The sequence below is a fragment of the Sarcophilus harrisii genome, chromosome 5 (genome assembly GCF_902635505.1).
Source record: "Sarcophilus harrisii chromosome 5, mSarHar1.11, whole genome shotgun sequence".
Taxonomy (NCBI): domain Eukaryota; kingdom Metazoa; phylum Chordata; class Mammalia; order Dasyuromorphia; family Dasyuridae; genus Sarcophilus; species Sarcophilus harrisii.
Genome location: NC_045430.1, coordinates 83860022 through 83880226, shown reverse-complemented (window position 1 = coordinate 83880226; position 20205 = coordinate 83860022). Strand labels below are relative to the sequence as shown.

The window sequence follows — 20205 nt, the reverse complement described above, 5'->3', positions numbered from 1 at the left end:
TTTGAAAAGTAACATGTAAGATTTATTATTTTAAAAAGCAGTATGAAGTGGAGATTCAGTTTCACATGCAATACTCTATGTTCTGTATGGAAAGGCTCATGTATAAGGAGAGTGTAAGTTAAAAACTTCAAAAAAGGAAAAAAGTTAAAAAAGGCTCTGTGTGCTATTTAAACATTAATTGTGAAGGCTGAGAACTGGGACTATGAATGGCTGATCAACTGAAACTCAGAAAAGCTCTGATGTGATTCAGAACATACATGAGATCAGTAAGCTTAACTGGCTGACACTTAAGGATAAATTTCCTTTACCAGGAAAATCTCTTCACTGTTTCCAGTGAATTAAAATTAGGATCTTGAATATATTATTACTCAGTTGCCTTTAAAATATTTTTTGGTAAAAAAAGCAAAGACTTTTGTTACAAAAAAAAAAAAATAAAATAAATAAAAGTATCTACTTTGTTGTAAACAAATTATGTCAGAAAGCTAACGAATGGGAATCTTTGAAAATCTGATTCCTCTCTCCAAAAAAAGAATGTACTTTGAAAATGATATTAAATCTATCACCAAATTCTCTTCTATCAGGTACTGTCTTATACTTGTGAATACATTTTTAATGGTATTAGGAACCTTTTCAATATAAACTGCTGTTAATATTTGTAAACTATGACCCAATAATTATATTGTGTATAGTCCAGTATATTATTATATAGTTACAATGAACTATTGGCTGAAGGTCAGAGAAATTCACTTTGGTATAAAAGGAGTCGTAGTCTTCAGAAATCTCTCTGTGCATCTAAAATAGAAAGTTACAGATTAATTTATTTATTTTTTTAGCAAAGCAACATCAGAGGATAGTTAAGAAATAACCAATCATTTTACATTTAAATGTTTTTACTTTCACAGAATGCTTAGTCCTGTTAGTTTACTGAAAAGTACAATGTACATTAATGTAATGCAACAGAATTACTTAGAACTTAATATTAATAGTGTTTCATGATGGCAATTAATGTAGCTAATTTTAAGTCACAATTGTGTTCATTTTCTCAATAAATATTTATTGATTTCCTACTATATATGAGGCACTATATTGGGTTCTGTTCCTTAAATTTTCATATAGATGCTTTAAAAGGAAGTGAGAAATCTATATTTCCATAATACTGCTATAGTCCTCCATATTTCTAGAGAAGGGGATTATACCTTTAAAAACACTTTAAGTATCTCCAAGCTAAGTCAATAAATTTTGAGGAAATACTAAACATCGGCCTTCTTCTTATACTTTACTACTTCCCTACCCTTAATTCCATATTAAAAGGAGAAGGCCATTGAAAGTTTGCTAATTTCTGAACACTTACCACTCTTCCTCAGAAGTTCTCCTTTTCTGGATTTATCTAGTTCTTCCAAAAATTGTTCAAAACTTCTCACATAGGGAGCCAGACTGGTCTTCTTATAATCTAAGAGACAAATAAAATGTGTTCAACTCAGCATTTTAGCATCAAAGGCTATGGAGCCTATGAATGTTCTTTAAAATACCTCACTCCAGTTTGATTGATTGCTTTCCTAGTCATTCTACTAATAGGCAAAATCAAATGACTATTTATTAAAAGTTCTTCATCTTAGAAACTTTGCCTTCTAATAACTGGTTTCCTAAAAGAGCAATATATTTTAGGTGATCTGACCTATAATTTCTGGAAACATTAAGAATGTGATGCTGACAGAAAAAATATACATTCTTTTCAAAGTATGTGAAGCAAAGGTTTTATATTGAATTTTCTTCTCTTTTGCATGATAATATCTGAGTTGTACATGTTCAGGGAAGAAAAAAATCTACTTTTGAAACTTTTGGCAAGGAAGCATTACAGGTCTATCTCATACTGAGTTTTTATATTAGTCTAGGAGTATCCCTACAGAAATTCACTTAAGCACTCACTTAAGCAGACTTAATTTAAAACAAATAAAACAAATCTAAAATGTTTCCTCCTACAGGTCATTTTACAGGTAAGAAAACTGAAGCAAACAGGGTTAAGTGACTTGCCCAAGGTCATAGAGCTAGTGTCTGAGGCTGCATTTGAACTCAGGTCTTTCAGAAACTTGAGGCCTATTCATTGTATCATTTAGCTGCCCACAAAATATTAAAGGACCTTCATTTATTCATCTAATAGACACATGAATTACTACTGCTTTGGACTTATGGCACAAGGTCCCAAAATACCTCTTAATTGAAAAGTCAGATAATATAATAAGAAATTTGTACCTACAAAAAAAAAAATCTCATGGTGAATTTTCCTGATCTTAGATATGGTATTGTAATAACTGTTTATCATTAATTGTAATAACAAACAACCTCACTAAGAAAATGTTTTAAGACTTAAAAAACACTTCCCAAATAACTCTGTGAGAGAATAATATAATTCGCAAAGGCCGAGTTTTATATCTAATAAATTAGAGACAATAGTCTCTGTAGTCTAGCACTATCATAATGAAAAAGTTTTCTGACTTTTAATTATCATACCACAAAACTTCTTATTTTGGACTTAACCTATTAAGTCAACTCAGGAAATGTTTAATGAATAGCTAGCTACTAAGCATCTAGAACCATGCTAAGCATAAAAATTTAAAGGATTTAAATTGGAAAAACCAGATGTATACTTCTGAAGAAATTATCTGATTAAAGATCAAAATCAGTTGGAACAGATAAGAGACACTAAGAATACAGAAGCCCAGATATAGAAGACATTCAGAGACAGAAATGGTTAAGATAGTGCTAAAGTTGTCTTTTTGACTTTAGATGAAAGTCATTCTAGGTGAAGAAGCACCATTAATTAGGTGATTATGGGGCAGTACTGCTTGATAAGCTTATGGTAACCACAAAGAGGCAAGTAGGTGGCTCAATAGATAGGCTGGTCTCAAATCTTGCCTCACACATTCACTTGGCTATGTGACCCTGGGAAAGTTACAAGTTCACTCAGCCTGTTTCCTTATTTGTAAAATAAGTAATAAGACTTATGTCATAGATCTTGGGATGAAATGAGATAACAAGTGAAGTACTTTATAAACCTCAAAGTACTAAATAAATGCTAGTTATTATTATTATGGACCTAGGTTATATGAGTTGCCACTAGAGTTTTCACCTAGTTCAACCCACTCATTTTACATATAAAGACACTGGGGCCCAGAGAAATTAAGTGACCTGCTAAAGGTCACAGAGCTAGTAAACAATAGTACTAGGATTTAACCTCAGGCCCACTGACTCTTTCTCTGTACAGGATGCTTCCATAACTCATGCAGTCCCTTAAGTCCCATAACTTAGGGACCTTTGAAATCAATGAATTTGAGCTCAACCTTCCATTCCAAGCAAGAACTCTTTTGACAATGTTCCTGACATAGTCATCAAAGCTCAGCTTACAATGTCCAAGAACAGATAAAATAAGAATAAAATTAAAAATAAAAAAAAGAAAACATCTTTTATGTAAATCACTACGTTATTATTATTATGCCACCCCACAAGGCAATCTAGCCTACTTTGGTATAGTTCTGATTCTTAGACAAATCTTCATATTGATTTGAAAATTGATTTCCTGCTATTCTTACCCAGTGGTGCTGGTTCTATCTTTTGCAGCTACATAGAATATACACATTTCATTTTCCATGCAATCTATTTAAATATCTGAGGACAACTGTCAACTTCCTCTCTAAGTCTTATCTTTTACAGGCAAAATATTCCTACTTTCTTCATGTACTATTGTATAGTAGATGCTTTTCACATGTATATGCCTTTACAATAGCATAGTGGCCCAAATTTCAACACAGTACAGTTTCATGTCTGATTTCCCTAGTTAGATTTTTTTTTTCTCTAAGGGTTGAAAGTCAATTAAACTAGCTACTATGGAAATGTCATTTCTAATGAAACAAAATTACCTACTCTCTGGAATTGCCATAATAAAAACCTGGATAGTTGAAATAATGTCAGGTGGTATCTACTGGCCCATTTAAAATTTAACCTTCTTTAATACATACCATCATAAGCTAAATGTACTAGAGTTGCAAAGCAAAGTGGTAGGGGGACTGAGGGGGAAAAATATTATCCAAAGGGATAAAGGAAGATTTTATAGAAGAAATGTTATTTGTTATTTGTAAAGGTTGACCCAACATTTTAAAAATGCAGGGAAATCATTCTAGGAAAGGAGATCAATATCAATAAAAATAGTAAGGTGACAGGATTAAAAGTTGTCCAATTAGGCCCAAGTATGGAATGCATAGGAAGGGACTAATATGAGATAAACTCAGATGTATATGCTGTTGTCATATTGTGGAAGGCCTTGAATGCAAAGTAGAATAGTTTCAAAGTTCTTCGGAAGGAAATAGGGAGCCACCAAAAACTTTTGAGGAGTGAGATAATTAAGAGATCTTTGAATACGCTGATTTATTTTAAAAGTAATACTAAGGATAAACTGAAAAGGGGAAACTGCTAAGATAGAGAGGTCTATTAGAAAACTTCTTCAGGGGCAGCTAGATGGTGCAGTGGGTAGAGCACCAGCCCTGAAGTCAGGAGGACCTGAGTTCAAATCCAGCTTCAAATACTTCCTAGCTATGTGACCCTGGCCAAGTCACTTAACCCCAATTGACTCAGCAAAATACAAAACAAAAACAAACAAAACTACTTCAATAGTGCTAGTGGATGACCAGAATGTTGAATCAACAATATGTGAAAAGTGACTAGTTATTCAATAATACTAATTGGTGATGCATTACAGTGCAATTTCCTTGATCCTTTCTTTGTACTTGTATCCTCAGTGCCTACTACTGTGAATAGTATATAACAGGCACTTAAAAAAGTACTCGTTGATGCTATGATACCATCATTATTGTTATTAAGAATTCTGATTATGGTGAATCTATCTTTGTAGGACAGCACAATAGGCAAGGTGAGTTATAGTGAAGCAGCCATATATTACTGACCTACCTCTAGTGCGACGCTTGGTATCAGGTTCAGCTTCATTCTCTTTGTCTCCGTCATCTTCATTACTGGAGACCATATCTAATTCATGGCAGATTTGGCTACAAATAAGAGGACTTCAAAGTTGGGTCTAGTTTGTCATTATAACATAATCACTTAATTAATAGCTATATTGTAAACTATGCTGCTTCAAAATAGCCACAGAATTTTAATTTGGAATCCAAGTAAATCTACTCAGAATAAAGATTTCTAAGAAAATTTAAATAAAGGGCACACCTTATGGTGGGAACGGTGAATGGGTCAAACTGATCCACTTTCTGCAAATCAATAGGAACAGAAATACGACCTACAAGAATCCAAACAAAAAAATACCTTTAATTTTTTGCTATTAACAAAGGGCAAATCATTTCAATTTGCCTATTATAAGAAATTACTCAAAAATACTTTGCTAAAAATAAAATGAGGGAAAAGCTGAACTAGAAGCATTTTGAGCAATGCTTATAGAGTTGTTATATCACAAAATTTATAAAAATTATGCAGAGTTTGTACAGAGAGAACACTGGCTTGTTTACCAAATCTCTGAATGATAAAATGAAGGGTACCACTTTGAAGGCTAAAGTTAAATTTCAGACTACTAAAGAGCAAGTATATATATTTTTTAAAGTACTATTTGAACTCATTACCCATAGATGGGTTAAGTTGAAAAGTTTCAAAAAGTTTAGATAAAATGATGTTAGAGTCCTACGAGGTTACACTAAGGAAAACAAATTTTGAGGATGTATCAACTCTTAGGAGAAAAACTACATCCTGCTTTAACATATCCATTGATGCCTATGTCAAAGGCTAAGCACTGTGCTTAATGATCCATGGCTATTCCCCAGTATGGAAATTTTAATTTTAAATCCACACTTTAGATTCATCAAAACAATAACAACAAAAGGGATCTAAAAATGTCTTTTGCAATCTCTGAGAAAATCACAGACATACTGAATTGAGAATGCTAACTTTGCCACAGTTAGAAGTATAACAATAGACAGATAACTTAATCTTGCTAGGATTCCTTCCAATTTGTGAATTGATATTAATATTGTGAATTATAGACCTTTTAAAAAAAATACCTAGTCAGTGCCAATTGTTTAGTGGACAGTACCTGGTATTATATATATGTGAAAAAATTTTTTTAAAAATTTAATTTGTTAATACCTAATTGACTAAATAGAAAGATGTCTAACTCAAGTTATTTTCTGGATTAATGATTAGATAGTAACTCTTCACCCTATCTCAGTAGAAAATATTCCACCCATAAATCTTTGTAGCTAAAATAAAAACTCTTAAGGATATTAATTTCCTTCTTATGTTTCTTTATTTAAATTGTACCTGTTTTAGGATGAACGCTGAATGGACTCTTCAATAAATGATTGATTCCTTTGCTAACATTAATATCCAATCGAGGAAAACAGTATTGTAGCATGATTTCCCAATCTATGTGCTGTCCAAATTTCTCATTTCTGACAGACTTTTAAAAACAAACAGAAATCCAATATGATAAATAACAAAGAACTTTTTAAAATATTTTTTCTTTTTTGTCTGATTTTGTAGTTTCATTGATATAGCAAACTCCTGATGAAGAAACTCTCTGTACCAATGCAGATAGGTATCTGTTCTACAACTTTGTCTTTTTTTTCCCCTCACATTACTCAAGTGTTTTGTTTTTTATTTCAAAAATAATGATTTAATAATTGAGAACATAAGGCATAACACAATCATAAAATATTAGACCTGGAGAAGACTTTAGATATCATCTATTTTAACACCCTCATTTTGCCTCTAAGGAAACTGAGCTTGAGAAGGCAATCTGAATTGCCAAGTGCTATAAAGGTAAGATTTTGGAACAAAAATTTAAATCCAAGTTTCATGCTTTAAATATATATAAGTAGAGGTCAATATCTATATGTATGTCTAAATTATATACATATTATATGTATGTTAATATATCTATGTATTAAATCTGTTTCTAGAGATCTGGATTTCTATGTGTATATACATACATACATATATATATATATATATATATATATATATATATATATATATACATACACATATATGTATATGCAACTATATCTTGTTATGCTATTTTTTTTTATTAAAGCTTTTTATTTTCAAAACATGCATGGATAATTTTTAACACTGACCCCTGCAAAGCCTTGTGTTCCAAAATTTCCCCTTCTTCCCCCACCCCTCCTCTAGATGGCAAGTAATCCAATATTATGTTAAACATGTTAAAATATATGTTAAATCCAATATATGCATACATAGTTATAGAATTATCTTGTTGCACAAGAAAAACCAGATCAAAAAGAAAAAAAGAGAAAGAAAACAAAATGCAAGCCAACAACAACAAAAAAAATAAAAATACTATATTGTGATTCACACCCAGTTCCCACAGTCCTCTCTGGGTGTAGATGGTTCTTTTCATCACAAGATCATTGGAACTGGCCTTAATCACCTCACTGTATAACTTCTAGTTTTAAAAGACCACTTGGGCCACTTAGGTCACATGTTAAAAGTCATAGGCCAATATGGCAAAAAGACTCAAACTTCATTTTCTTGACTGAGACCAACAAGCCCATGCTGCATCTGTTTCTTTTTGCAAAGTAAAAATGACCAGCCATTTTCAACATACAAGAAAAAAAAAGAACACTCAATAAATTATATTTTTTTCCTTTCCAAAACCAAATATTTTAGCAAAACATACCCGATATGTGCTCACTACTTGTTTCAAATGTTCCCAACGCTGAACAGAATTATGAAATTTCTGGAATCCTTGCTGAAGCTCAGCATGAAGAGGTGACAGGAAATTAAGAAACCAGAACTTTAGCTTATGATATAAATAAGATAAATTCCCAAACATGATTTAAACAATGGATACTTATAAGAATATCTAAAATTTGCAAATATTTAGGGGATAAGTGCACATTTTTTTTTAAAAGCAACAATTTTTAAAAGAATCTGGCTAGATTTTCTGAATGTCAATTTTTGTTACTATTCTCATAGTCCCTTAGTAAATGAAGGAAAGAAATCCAGAGGATAGAAAAAAATTACATTGAGATGTGAAGGATAAAAAGGACTAAAATAGGGCAGAAAGCAGTTATTCATAGTATCACAGATGAAGACAGCTGGTTTAATAATTTTTTTAGAAAGGATATATTCAGGAACAAGCATTAGAATTTTATTCCAGTTCTCTTTATTTTCAAGAATATCTTGACCAAGCAGGGCATATTCTTCAAAATATTTTTCTACTATGTTTATTGATTTTCTGTAAGGATAAAAACCACAGATCCATTATCAACATGTACACATACAGATTCTGTTATTTAATGGGATTAATTATTCAATTAATCTATTATTCAATTTCATTGAATTGATATTTAGATTTGCAAATGTCAATTAACTGTTAAAGCCCACAATACTGTAGTATCAGAAGTAGCCACAGACAGGATAGCAGAAGTAGCAGTATAAAGAACATAATTCATAGGTTTAATTTTGAGCAACCTACTTTAATCACATAATAGCATTTTAAAAGACAAGTAGAAATTGGCAAAATAAAACAAAAAAAAAGTAATATTTCACATGAAATATGTTTCTATAAAGTATGGTCTCAGAAAACATAAAGAAAAATTTGAATTACACAGTATCTTTTTGAACAGACCTGATGAAAGGATGAATTTTTGGACTCAGATGAACCTTCTTTTTCATATCTTCTCCTCCCTAAAAAATAATTAAAAAAAGAACTATTTATGTACAAGCAAATTAAAAAAAATTCAAGAAATCCTATCTTTTTTGTAACTGTACAAAAGATTAATTATAATATTTCTTTAAATGTGGATGCTTGGAAGCTATTTAACATACTGTCTCAACACCTGCAATTTTATATGATAATTTCACTTGACATAAATGAATAGGAAAAACAAATTAACTTCCATTTTTACTATAATGATAAAAACTTACATGCAAGTCTGAAATATCAAACTATCCCATACAGTTTCCAAATAAAACCAGCTATTTATAATTAAATTTATTCTAGAATGGAATACTCTAAAGGATATACTTGTCATAATAAGGATAATTCTAAGTTTTCATTTTTTGTACTACTAAATATTCTAGAGTTAATGATGTTTGACATAGCAGTAAATTTTAATTGTAATTAAGGTTTTCATACCTTGACAAGACTTAGATATTCTACTATCCCAGAACGTACTGCTGAGGATAATTTTCTGACTGTTTCATCACACACCCAGCAATGAACACCTCTCCTTCCAGAATATACCCAGAGGCAATGCTTAAATCCAAAGTCCTCTGTGGGGAAAAAAATTGGGTGTTTTTTCTTCTAATAAATACATGCATATTTTCTTTTTCTTCTTTTTTTTTTTATCCTAAATCAAGAGCTCTTTTTTTTTTTTAATAGCCTTTTATTTACAGGATATATACATGGGTAACTCTACAGGATTAACAATACATGCATATTTTCTTAAAAAGAAAAGCATTGGTCACATTTGCAATTCACTGTAACACTTTTTGTATTACATGTTTAAGGATAATAACACGTTAGGACATCTTGAGAACTAATGAAAAAAAGATGCTATAGCAATATAAGAACAGCTAGGTGGCAGAGTGGATAGGCACTGAGCTTGAAATCAGGAAGGCTCGTCTTCCCAAGATCAGATCTAGCCTCACACACTCACCAGATATGTACCTTGGGCAAGTCACTTAATTCTGTTTGCCCATTTCCTTATCTATGAGTTGGAGAAGGGAATGGCAAACATCTTCAGTATCTTTGCTAAGAGAATCCCAAATGGGGTCATGAAGAATTGTAGTAGTATAAACCAGTGCTCAGAAGAAAACTATTAATCTAAATTAAGAAATTTTCTTTGCTGTAATGAGGTGAAATATAGCTCTAGAACCTTCCAATGAAACTCAATGGCTATATTTTCTGCAGCTTTACAGAATCTAATCATTCTTCCATATAATAATCCCTCACATATTTGAAAACAGCCTCCCTAGGTTTATTCTACTTCATGCTAACCATTCCTAGTACCATTAACTATTCTTCCCATGACATATTTGAGTCCTCTCCCTATCCTGCTTGCCTTTCTCTTTAAGTGCTACAGCTTGCAACATCCCTTCTCCTATGGTGTCTAGAATTCAGAAACCATGTGAGATACTTTACCTTTTAGAGCTCTGTCTATGATGTGGATGGCCATTGTCATAAGGGTCCAGCATTTAGAACATATATCTGCAGAACTGAAGCAGAGAAACCATTGGTGACTAATTGCCATCGGAACCTTTCCAGTCAGCTCCTAGGTGTCTGTCCTTACCTACAGCACCTCCTCACATCATCATAGTCTGTCATGTCAATGTCAAACACCAGCTCTTTTTCCTGAGCCTGAAAAGCCCCTAGCTTCACTGTATTATGTTGAATGGGCTGTGGACAAGAAAAAAAGAAACCTATTAATTTCAAGCAAGCATTTTCATTTGCTCTACTACTAAGTACCACAAATAGAAGGGTGACCAAAATGAAGTCACAAATATTCACGTTAAATCAGCGAAATCTCATTAATTTGGATCTTACAAATTAGGAATTTGTGATAATTTAGTGAGGATTGGCCTTGTTTACTTTCCCACTGTATACTAAAGATAGGATTTGCTAAATAGTTCATATGGGTGCTCAATATACATTGACTATTATAATGTTTAATCTTAAGGTAAATGTTTTCAAATACTTTATAAATAAATATTGTAATATAAGCAATGTGCTAATTTTAAATTATTCTAAGGACTTTGACTTCAATTTAAAAACACACGATTAAGTGCCTACTCTGTTAGAGTACTCTGATAAGTGTTGAAAGATGCAGAATTCAGATAGACATAGTCCTTGCCCCCACAGAACTTAACAACCTTGTAGCTTATATATGATACCTATGCAAGTACAATATGAGATAATGACAATAACTTATATTTATATAATTCCTTAAGATTCACAAGTACATTCCTAATAACATCCTCCTGGTTATACACTTTGCCCTTGATAAAGATGACACTATTTTTTTTTAAAGTTCTGTTACCTTTTTTATCATCCTCCTTCCTAGTAAGCCTGGGCACTACCCTACAAGGTGTCTTGGATCTTTTTCTCCCACATAGAATCTTCTCTCTTTTGCCCACCCCCATGCCAATCCTGTCACAAGTGCTTTAGATTCAATTATCACCTCTATGTTTGATCCCCAAACCTATATCCAGATTTGTGTCACAAACTGTTTCTTAGACGTCTTCCCTAGGATGTTCAGTTGGCTCCTCAAACTCAACATTTCTAAAATGTTATATTCCCTCCTGTTGCCACAGCTTTTCCCATTACCCTCGTTTCTGATCTTGGAGTCACCCTTAATTCTTCCGTTTCCCTGCCATTCAGTCACTAACTTTTTTGACTCTACATCTCACATCCATCCTTTTCTCTCTACCCACACAACCTTTACTCAAGCTAGGCTATCACCACTAGCCTAGATCACAGATATGCAGACTTTTTTGAGGGTACATACTTATCAGACATAAATATTTTTTGAGTATTTGGTCTCTACTTATTTTACATTTTATATACATGTACTACTAAGGTAACAATTAAGTATATTATTAAATTACACCAAAAAAAGGATGGTTTTTAAAATCCTTAAAAAAGGATGAGATAAAGATGAAATAATATTTTAACCTCAAGTCACTAGGGAGACACTGCCATTTACTGAGTAGGGGGATGATAGGTTAAAACTTTCCTTTAGGCAGTTCATGTAGAAGACTAGAAGGAGTGGAAGGGGAGAAGAAATCTGAGGCAAAGAGACCATAAGAGATTACTGTAATCATCTAAGGGGAAGATAATGAAGTAGAAAAAAGGGGACAGACAGGAGAGATGCTGTTGAACTTGAAATATAAGGGGGAAGAAAGAGAGGAATCAAACCTTCAAACAAAGGTGATGACCAGGATGGTGGTATCCTCAATAGAACTAGGAGAATCTGGATGAGGGAAGGATTTTGGGGGAAAGGCAATTAAGTGCTATTTTGGACACAGTGATTTTGAGATGTCTGTGGATTGTCCAACTTGAAATGTCTGAGAGGTCACTGATCATGCTGGACTTAAGCTCAGAGAGCATTAGAGCTGCATATATAGAGTTGGGGTCACATCCATGGAGATAATAGTTAAACCCTTTGGAGCTAATGAAATCACCAAATATGAGAATAAATGAGTGTTTAATACAGAGCAGCTTGGGGGAACATCCAGTTAAAAGACAGGAGATGAATGAAAATCCAATCAGGAAGACTGAAGAGTGGTCAAAAAGAGAAAGCAGGGCTAGAACAACCCAGAGAAGAGAAGGTATTAAAAAATGTCAAATGTTGCAAAGAGGTCAAGAAAGATGAGGATTGAGAAAAAGCTACTAGATTTGTCAATTAAGAAATAACTGGTAACTTTGAAAAGAATAATTTCAGTTGAATGAGAAGATAAGGACAATGAAGCTGAGAGCCAGGGAGACAAGGTACCCTTGATGAAAAAGGGAAGGTTTTTGAGGAAAGAAAACATAACCATTTTGTGCTGGTTACTTTTTCCCTGCAAAAAATGAAGTGTGTGTGCGGAAATATAGGAGAACCCCTATTAGTAGACTAGTGGTTAACTGGACGCTACCTTGAAATGGAGAACATGCACACTCTAGCACAGGGGTCCTCAAACTTTTTAAACAGGGAGCCAATTCACTGTCCCTCAGACTATTGGAGGGCCGGACTATAGTAAAAACAAAAACTTTGTTTTGTGGGCCTTTAAATAAAGAAACTTCATAGCCCTAGGTGAGGAGGATAACCGCCCTCAGCTGCGGCATCTGGCCACGGGGTGGAGTTTGAGGACCCCTGCTCTAGCATTAATAGCTACAAATGATGAGGCGGAGGGGGTGATGGGAGATCAGGAGTTAGGAACACCCTAAGTGGATAATTTTTCCTTCTTTAACAGCTAAAGGTACTTGGGTAAGTTATGATCTTAAGGGGTGGATGGTTAGGGCAGGTACATAGGAGGTCAATGAAAGGAGGGGGCAGAATGAGATTGTTGAAAGGAATGAAGGGAGAAGAAAAAGGGCATGTGAATATAGGATATGGCTGTCTTGGTGAAAAGTCCTCAATTAGCTATGGGAAGGAGGTGGTGGAAGATTAAAAAAAGGGGAAAAGGGTAGGATATAGCCTGTACATTAGAGATCACAGCAACAGCTTCTTAATTGGTCTCACTACTTCTCTTTTCCTCTCAAACTATCCTCCATTCGATTGCAAAAAGTATTCTTAAAACAGAGATAGCAAATATCTTTAAAATATTTTTTTTCTTGGGGCAGCTAGGTGGCGCAGTGGTTAAAGCATCAGCCCTTAAGTCAGGAGGACCTGAGTTCAAATGTACTCTCAGACACACAGGCTGAGACCCTGGGTAAGTAAGTCACTTAACCACAAATGCCTCCTTAGCAAAAAAAAAAAAAAATTTCTTGAGAATAAAATGCAAGTATTTTAGCCTGTCATTTAACATTCACCATAATCTGGTTACTGCTTATTTTTATTTTATTTTATATCATTTTCCTTCACCCAATTTCTTTTCCAGGTAAATTATATTGCTCACTGTTCCCTATATACATTGCATCTATGGCCTCCAAGCCCTTGTACAAGTAGCTCCAATATCTGGAATGTACCCTTAAAGAACCTTCTAAAATATAGCTTAGGTGTTACTTCCTACTTAAGACATTTCTTGTTTTTCAATTAATAGCATTGTCTCCCTCATGAAATTACTTCTGTATTTACTCTCTTATGTGTATCTTTTATTTTCTCAGTAGGAAATAAGCTTCTTGAGTGTAAAGATGACTTTGTTTTTATATCCTAGTTCTCAGAACACTGCCTTACATATAATAGGTCTTTAATAAATGCAAATGCACTAGAGAGATGTAAAATGCTAAAATCTATTCAAAGCTGAGACCTACTTTTTAATGACTAGGAAGGGATCTGCATAGGAGGGGGCACTTGAGTTAAGCTTATTTGATTACTGTACATAAAAGTTATCAAACAATAGTTCTTTTTTTTTTTTTTTTTTTTAAATTTAATAGCCTTTTATTTACAGGTTATATGCATGGATAACTTTACAGCGTTAACAATTGCCAAACCTCTAAACAATAGTTCTTTAAAGTTATTTTAAAATTGAAGTTTTTTTAAAAAACAAATTCAGATTTAGTCTGAGAAAAACAAAGTTGCTCTTAACTATCCTCTCAAATCCTATGGTCTTCCCATCCAACTTTTGAGTCAACTTTATTAAACTAGTGCCTGACATGGAATGAGGAAGTTTTTACTATTGAGTTGTATTAGTTGGGTCCAAACTCTTGACTCTTTGTGATCCTTTTCTGGGGGTTTTCTTGACAAAGATCTTGGAGTGATTTATCATTTTCTTCTCTAGCTTATTTTAACAGATGAGGAACTGAGGTGAACAAGATTGCTCAGAATCACATAGTTTAACTGTCTTAAGTTATATTTGAACTGAAGATGAGTCTTCCTGATTTCAAGTCCCTAGGCTCCAGCCACTGCACCACCCAATTGCCAGTTAGGAAGACTTCTAGCCTCAGATACTTACTAGCTATATGAGCCTGATTGAGTCATTCAATCTCTGTTTGCATTAATCCACTGGAGAAGGAAATGGCAAACCACCCTACAAGCATCTTTGCCAAAAAAAACCCCACTGAGGGCCCTGAAGGGTAGGACAAGACCAAATGACTGAACAACAAACAAAAGCAACAATGTACAACACACTGAGCTTCAATCACCAACTCACATTTGAATTTAACCAATTTCAATTACTAACAAATCACTGGCTCAGAGCAGTAAGACTGGAATCCTTTGGGGATGTATGTGACCAATCTTTGGGATAAGCCCCAACTAGCCCACTCCTATTCTGACCCTTCCACACTCTCTCTGCACTTCTGCCATTTGTCCCTTTCTTTATTCACAAAACCTAGTTTCACCCCTTAGCACCTCTTGCCTTTACAGTAGAAAAAGTATTCTAATTGTTCCTCTGCTTCAGGTCTCTCCATAATGTAATCCATTTTCCACAAAGCTGCCAAAGTGACTTTGTGAAAACTTAGGTCTGCCCATATCACTTCTATTCTCAGTCAATTCCAGTTTAATGAACTTGTAAAACTGGCTGTAGTTGTGCTTCTTTAGCAACATTGTGAATATATACCAAATGTTTACCTCATCAAGACTGAGGGCTCAATATACCATTAGTAAAAATGCATAGACACTTACTCTGTGGGAATACACTGCTCCAATATCAATTTTGTATGGATTCAATTTCTGTATTTCCTTTTCCATCTCACTTTGGTTGTTGAAAGACTGGTAGCGAATGTATATATCATCTTTCAATGTGAATGAAAACTCCCGATGCTGAAAATAATTCTTTACCACTGCAAAATACAAGTTTCACTTTTAAATTTCAAATTTGTGAAGTTTTTTTCATATTTCAGCACAAAGCAGGCATATTAATCAATTAGTAAATATTGAAGGTTTATTAAATTTCATTGAACAAGTATCAGTTAAGTGGGAAACGCATTATGTGAGGTGCTATAGAAGTAAAAAAAAAAAAAAAGTCACATATACATAGAATTGTAGTTGCCTTGTTACTTGAGGAGAGGGGGCACAATAAGGTAAGAGAACTTAAACAAGGCAATACTCCAAGAAGAGCTGCTTATAACCAGACTTCAAATTAGTATTCCAGCATGGTTACTGTAGTATGTCCATTTCTGTATTTTAGACAGTAGATACAGTCAATTAAAGAGACTCATTCAATCAGTCATCATTTCTAGGGTAGATTTCTAACAACAATGCTTCCTTAAGTAAGTAGAATGTAGTTCTATATACCAAGTGTTCTCCAATTGCCAATTGTATGATTCAGGTTCTATGTAGTCCCAAAGTCTGTTTATAGACAATCAAATGCTGATTATTCATCAGGATGTGCTAAGAACAAGGCATAATTGGCACTTATATGTATTTAAGGAAATATTTGGGAAAACTAACTTATTAATGCTAACAAAATGTACTGAAGAGTGAGAATCCTAAGATGTGAAATGGTTGACAATGGTACCCTCATGTGTTCTTTCACTTTCAGTAATATTGCAATTTAATTGCAATACAAATTATTGAACCAAAATTTTTAAAAATAATAAACCATATTCAATTACCTTGCTCTGATTGAAAATGTTTTTATGGCAGCAGAAATTTAATGAACTGTTAATAAAATTAAAATTATTTGAAATATTGTTGATTTCATCTATATCTCAACTTTTAATTAAGTACCACAGTTTATAAATTAAAAATATTTTTAGAAATATTTATAATTTATAAATGTATACATATATAACTTATCATTCATAAATAATTAAATTGACATATGTGGGGAGAGGGGAGATTTCACCCTTTACACATACTTGGCAACTTTAACACTGGGCAACTTAACCTTTCGGCCCTTTAGGGAATTCCCTGAATTTATAAATCTTGTATTGGCAGAGGGAACTTCCTCACTGAACAGGTCCAGTACCTATTCCTATGGCTATATTGGAGATATACTGCAAAGAATGATTTTTAGCTAGTTGGTATAGTGGATAGAGCACCACTCCTGAAATTAGGAGGACCTGAGTTCAAATCTAGTCTCAGATACTTAATACTTCCTGGCTGTTGACCCTAGGCAAGTCACTTAACTCCAATTGCCTGGGAGGAGGGGGGGAAAGAATGATTTTTAAAAATCTGGAGAACACTGATATAGAACAACATACATATGAGGGAATAACTGAAAAATTCTCTTTTCAGAAGATGGAAAGACAACAATAAACACACTTAATACTTAAAAATAAAAGGAGAAATATCTGAAAAAATACATTTAGGAAAGAAGATCAATAGGGAACAAATTTGCTAAAATCAATATGCCTAAGAAAACAAATTATATAAATAATGATTTATGTAAGATCACTTTTACTTATTTGAATGTTCTGGATGACATAAAGCATTAAGAAAAAAAGTTTTATCTTTTTAGTCCTTCAAGGGGCTTTCTTTAGGATTAATAATTAAGTTTCATAGGCTGTATGAAATAGAGGAAGACATTAAATCTTGTTCTTGGTATAGTGGAAAAAACCTTGAATATGGAGACCTGGGATCAAATCCTGGCTCACCTGTTCACCTACATTACTTTGGTAAAGTCAGTAGTCACTTTAGGCCTTAATTTTCTCATCTGTAAAAACGAGGGTTCTTTTTCCTTTCTAGACCTAGAAAGCTATGATACTGGAGCATTTCTTTTCATAGATCTAAGATGAAGGGATCAAAATTCCATTCCAGGCCTCTCATTTTCTCTAGTTCAAAGGTGAATTAAAGCTTAGGTCTTCTGGTATTCAGAACTCTAGGATTTCAATGCTGAAATTTCCTGAACTCTAAGGAGTGATACTCAATAGATGGGGATACAAGGGTAGTGGGGGAAGAAGAGGAGGAGAAAAGGGGAAGAATTCACAAAATCTCAGAGAGCTCAGGAGGCAACTAGTCTAACTCAGAACTAAACAAGAGCCCAGTCTACAACACAATCAAGTACTCATCCAGCTTTTGCTTAAGGATCTTAAGTGTAGAGGGGCTCACTTCTTAAAGACAGGCTATTATTTATAGAAAAATCTAACTTTGAGGTGATTCAAGACAATTCCAATAAACTTGTGATGGAAAGTGCCATCCACATCCAAAGAGAGAACGAAAACCTTGTTGTTATTTGCTTGCTTTTTTTTCCTTGTGTTTTTTCCTTTTGATTTGATTGTGTGTGTGTGTGTGTGCAGCTTGATGAATATGGAAATTTGTTTAGAAGAATTGCACATATTTAACCTATATTTGCTTGCTTGCTGCCTTGGGGAAGGTGGAATGGGGAGGAGAGGGAGAAAAAAATCTGAACCCAAGGTTTTCCAAAGATGAATGTTAACTATCTTTACATATATTTGAGAAAATAAAATACTAATAAAATTAAAAAAAATTATTAGGAAATTCTTCCCTTTCAGCCAGGCTTAATCTTCCTCTTCAACTTTTATTTGCTATTCCTAGTTCAGTATTCTGGGAGCAAGCAGAACAAAATCTAATCCAATCCAATCAGAATTCATTAAGTAACTGAAATGTGGAAGGTGTGAGAAGCAGCATTGAAAAATAAGCAGAGCTGGCGCCAGAGTCAAGAATTCTGGGCTTCATATCTTACCTAAAATACAGACTGACTGTGTGACCCCGGACGAATCACTTAACCTCACTGTTAGTAACAATAATGAGGATGCCAGCTGACATTGACATAATAATAAAGATAACTAACATTTACAAGATGCTTCAACAATAATGATGGCTAGTATTCACATAGCACCTCAAATCCAATGCTTTGATTGACAGCGCGCATTTACACAATCACAGCAACAATAAAGATTGCTCGTTTTTCATAGCGCTTCAAAAATAACGAGAGCTAATGTCTAAACTTCGTCAATAACAATGAAAATGATAGCTAACATTTACACAGCGCTTCAACCACAACGATAACCTAACTTTTACCGAGCGCTTCAGATGCGATGACGATGGCTAGCCCCGATAGAGCGCTTCCTATGTGCCGTGGCCAAGGCGGCCGGGTCTCAGAGTGGGGTCACCGAGTCACTCTCAGTAACCGGAGACTGCTTCCCCCGATCCCGGACCCCCCACGGTCCTCTCCCTCCCCCCACTCCAGGAACCCGTCCCCCGGTCACCTCCGCCATAATTGAGCCAGCGATAGTACTGGGAGTAGGGAAAGAGCCTCCGGTAGTAAAGCTTGAGCAGCTCGGGCAGCTCGGCGGGGTCAAAAGCCTCCATGAACTTCAGGGGGTTTGCCTGACAGCACCACCAGCGGGAAGAGGAACCCCACACACAGTTTGGCGGGAAACGGGACTCGAGTCTGAACCACTACGCAGGCGCGCCAGGGGCGCGACGGGAAAGGGGCTTTTGGGGAGCCCTCTGGGACTTGTAGTTCCTGGTGCGGTATAAACTGGCGAGCGCAGCCTGTGCTCAGGCACGCGAGAAAAGAGAAGGGCAGGGAGACGGACTGTGGAGATGGAAGGACGCTGGAGATCACGCAGTGCTGATTTCATTTCATAGGGCAGGGGAAAGAGTTCCAAGAATCATTAACCCGAATCTGGAATTATGTTTTGCATGATTTCTCATGTATAATTGATATCACATTTCTTGTATTCTCAGCGTGTGTGTGTGTGAAGCCCGAAGGAGAGAGAATTTGGAACTCAAATATTAAAAAAAGAACGTTAAAATAAATAAAAATATAATTATATCAAATATTAAATAAATTAATAATATTAAATAAATTTTAAAAAAAGTCATTAGGCCGCCTGACATTTGAGATGGGTTTGGACCGAAAGAAACGAGACCAGGAGGGAGGTCGAAAAGAAGTCGATAATTCAGCGAACATTTATTATGACCTTGCTGTGGGCAGGGCACCACGCCGGGCACTAGAGATAATTAGATGGAAAGGAAAAAATCCCCGTTTTTAAGCAGCTGATATGTTACAGGAAGATACAGCACAAAAGTAAATGCAAAACTGGAGGAAGAGATCGAGTAAAAGCGCTTCCACATGTTTACCAATTGACTAGAAGGAGAGGAGAGATTGTATGCTTGGACACACTTTTAGTTTAATTTAAATTATTCGCATTTTCTTTATTACTTTCTTGTAAACCCGCCACTTTCTAAATCTAGAGTCTCGATCAAGTAACAAAACAATAAATCAAATCCTAACTTGTAGTTTGCTGATTTCCGAAGAGTAAAATTCTCACATTGAAAATTTAATAATTGTTTATCCCAAATTGGGTCTCCAGTACACCCAGAGGAAAAACATTAATTGCTTGGTGTCGGACATTTTTCTTCAAAGTTCAGCTTAAGTACTCCCTCCTTTATAAAGCCTTTTCTGATTCTACTCTACTCTGTCCTCATCCCAAGCAATAAATCAAACCTCAATTTGTAGCTTGCTGATTTCCATGATATAAAATTTTTACAGTAAAAATCCAGAGGAAGAGCACTAATTGCTTGTGTGCTTGAACTAAACCTTGAAGAAAAATATCCGATAGCTAGCAAGCATTTGTAATCCAGGGTATCTCTTTGTCAGGGAGAAATA

At 34.4% G+C, this 20205-nt stretch overlaps 1 protein-coding gene across 1 annotated transcript; it reads right to left on the bottom strand.

Annotated features, from left to right (window-relative positions):
- Positions 1-18996, bottom strand: PRIM1 (DNA primase subunit 1). Its single transcript, XM_012551523.3, has 13 exons — positions 18797-18996; positions 15306-15463; positions 10332-10438; positions 10184-10257; positions 9176-9312; positions 8666-8724; positions 8163-8272; positions 7712-7803; positions 6331-6469; positions 5230-5299; positions 4960-5054; positions 1352-1450; positions 1-792 (listed from the first exon to the last, which is right to left on the bottom strand). Exons 1-13 carry the CDS (start codon positions 18897-18899, stop codon positions 773-775), a joined length of 1263 nt encoding a protein of 420 aa, XP_012406977.1. The 5' UTR covers positions 18900-18996; the 3' UTR covers positions 1-772.
- Between the last annotated feature and the right edge of the window lie 1209 nt (positions 18997-20205).

Coding starts and splice junctions, on each gene's coding strand:
- PRIM1 (XM_012551523.3), bottom strand. CDS start 18,899: ATGGAGGCTTTTGACCCCGCCGAGCTGCCCGAGCTGCTCAAGCTTTAC. Junction 10,439..15,305: donor GAGCAGTGTATTCCCACAGA/GTAAGTGTCTAT, acceptor TCTTGTCCACAG/CCCATTCAACATAATACAGT. Junction 6,470..7,711: donor AAGTAGTGAGCACATATCGG/GTATGTTTTGCT, acceptor TGTTTTTAAAAG/TCTGTCAGAAATGAGAAATT.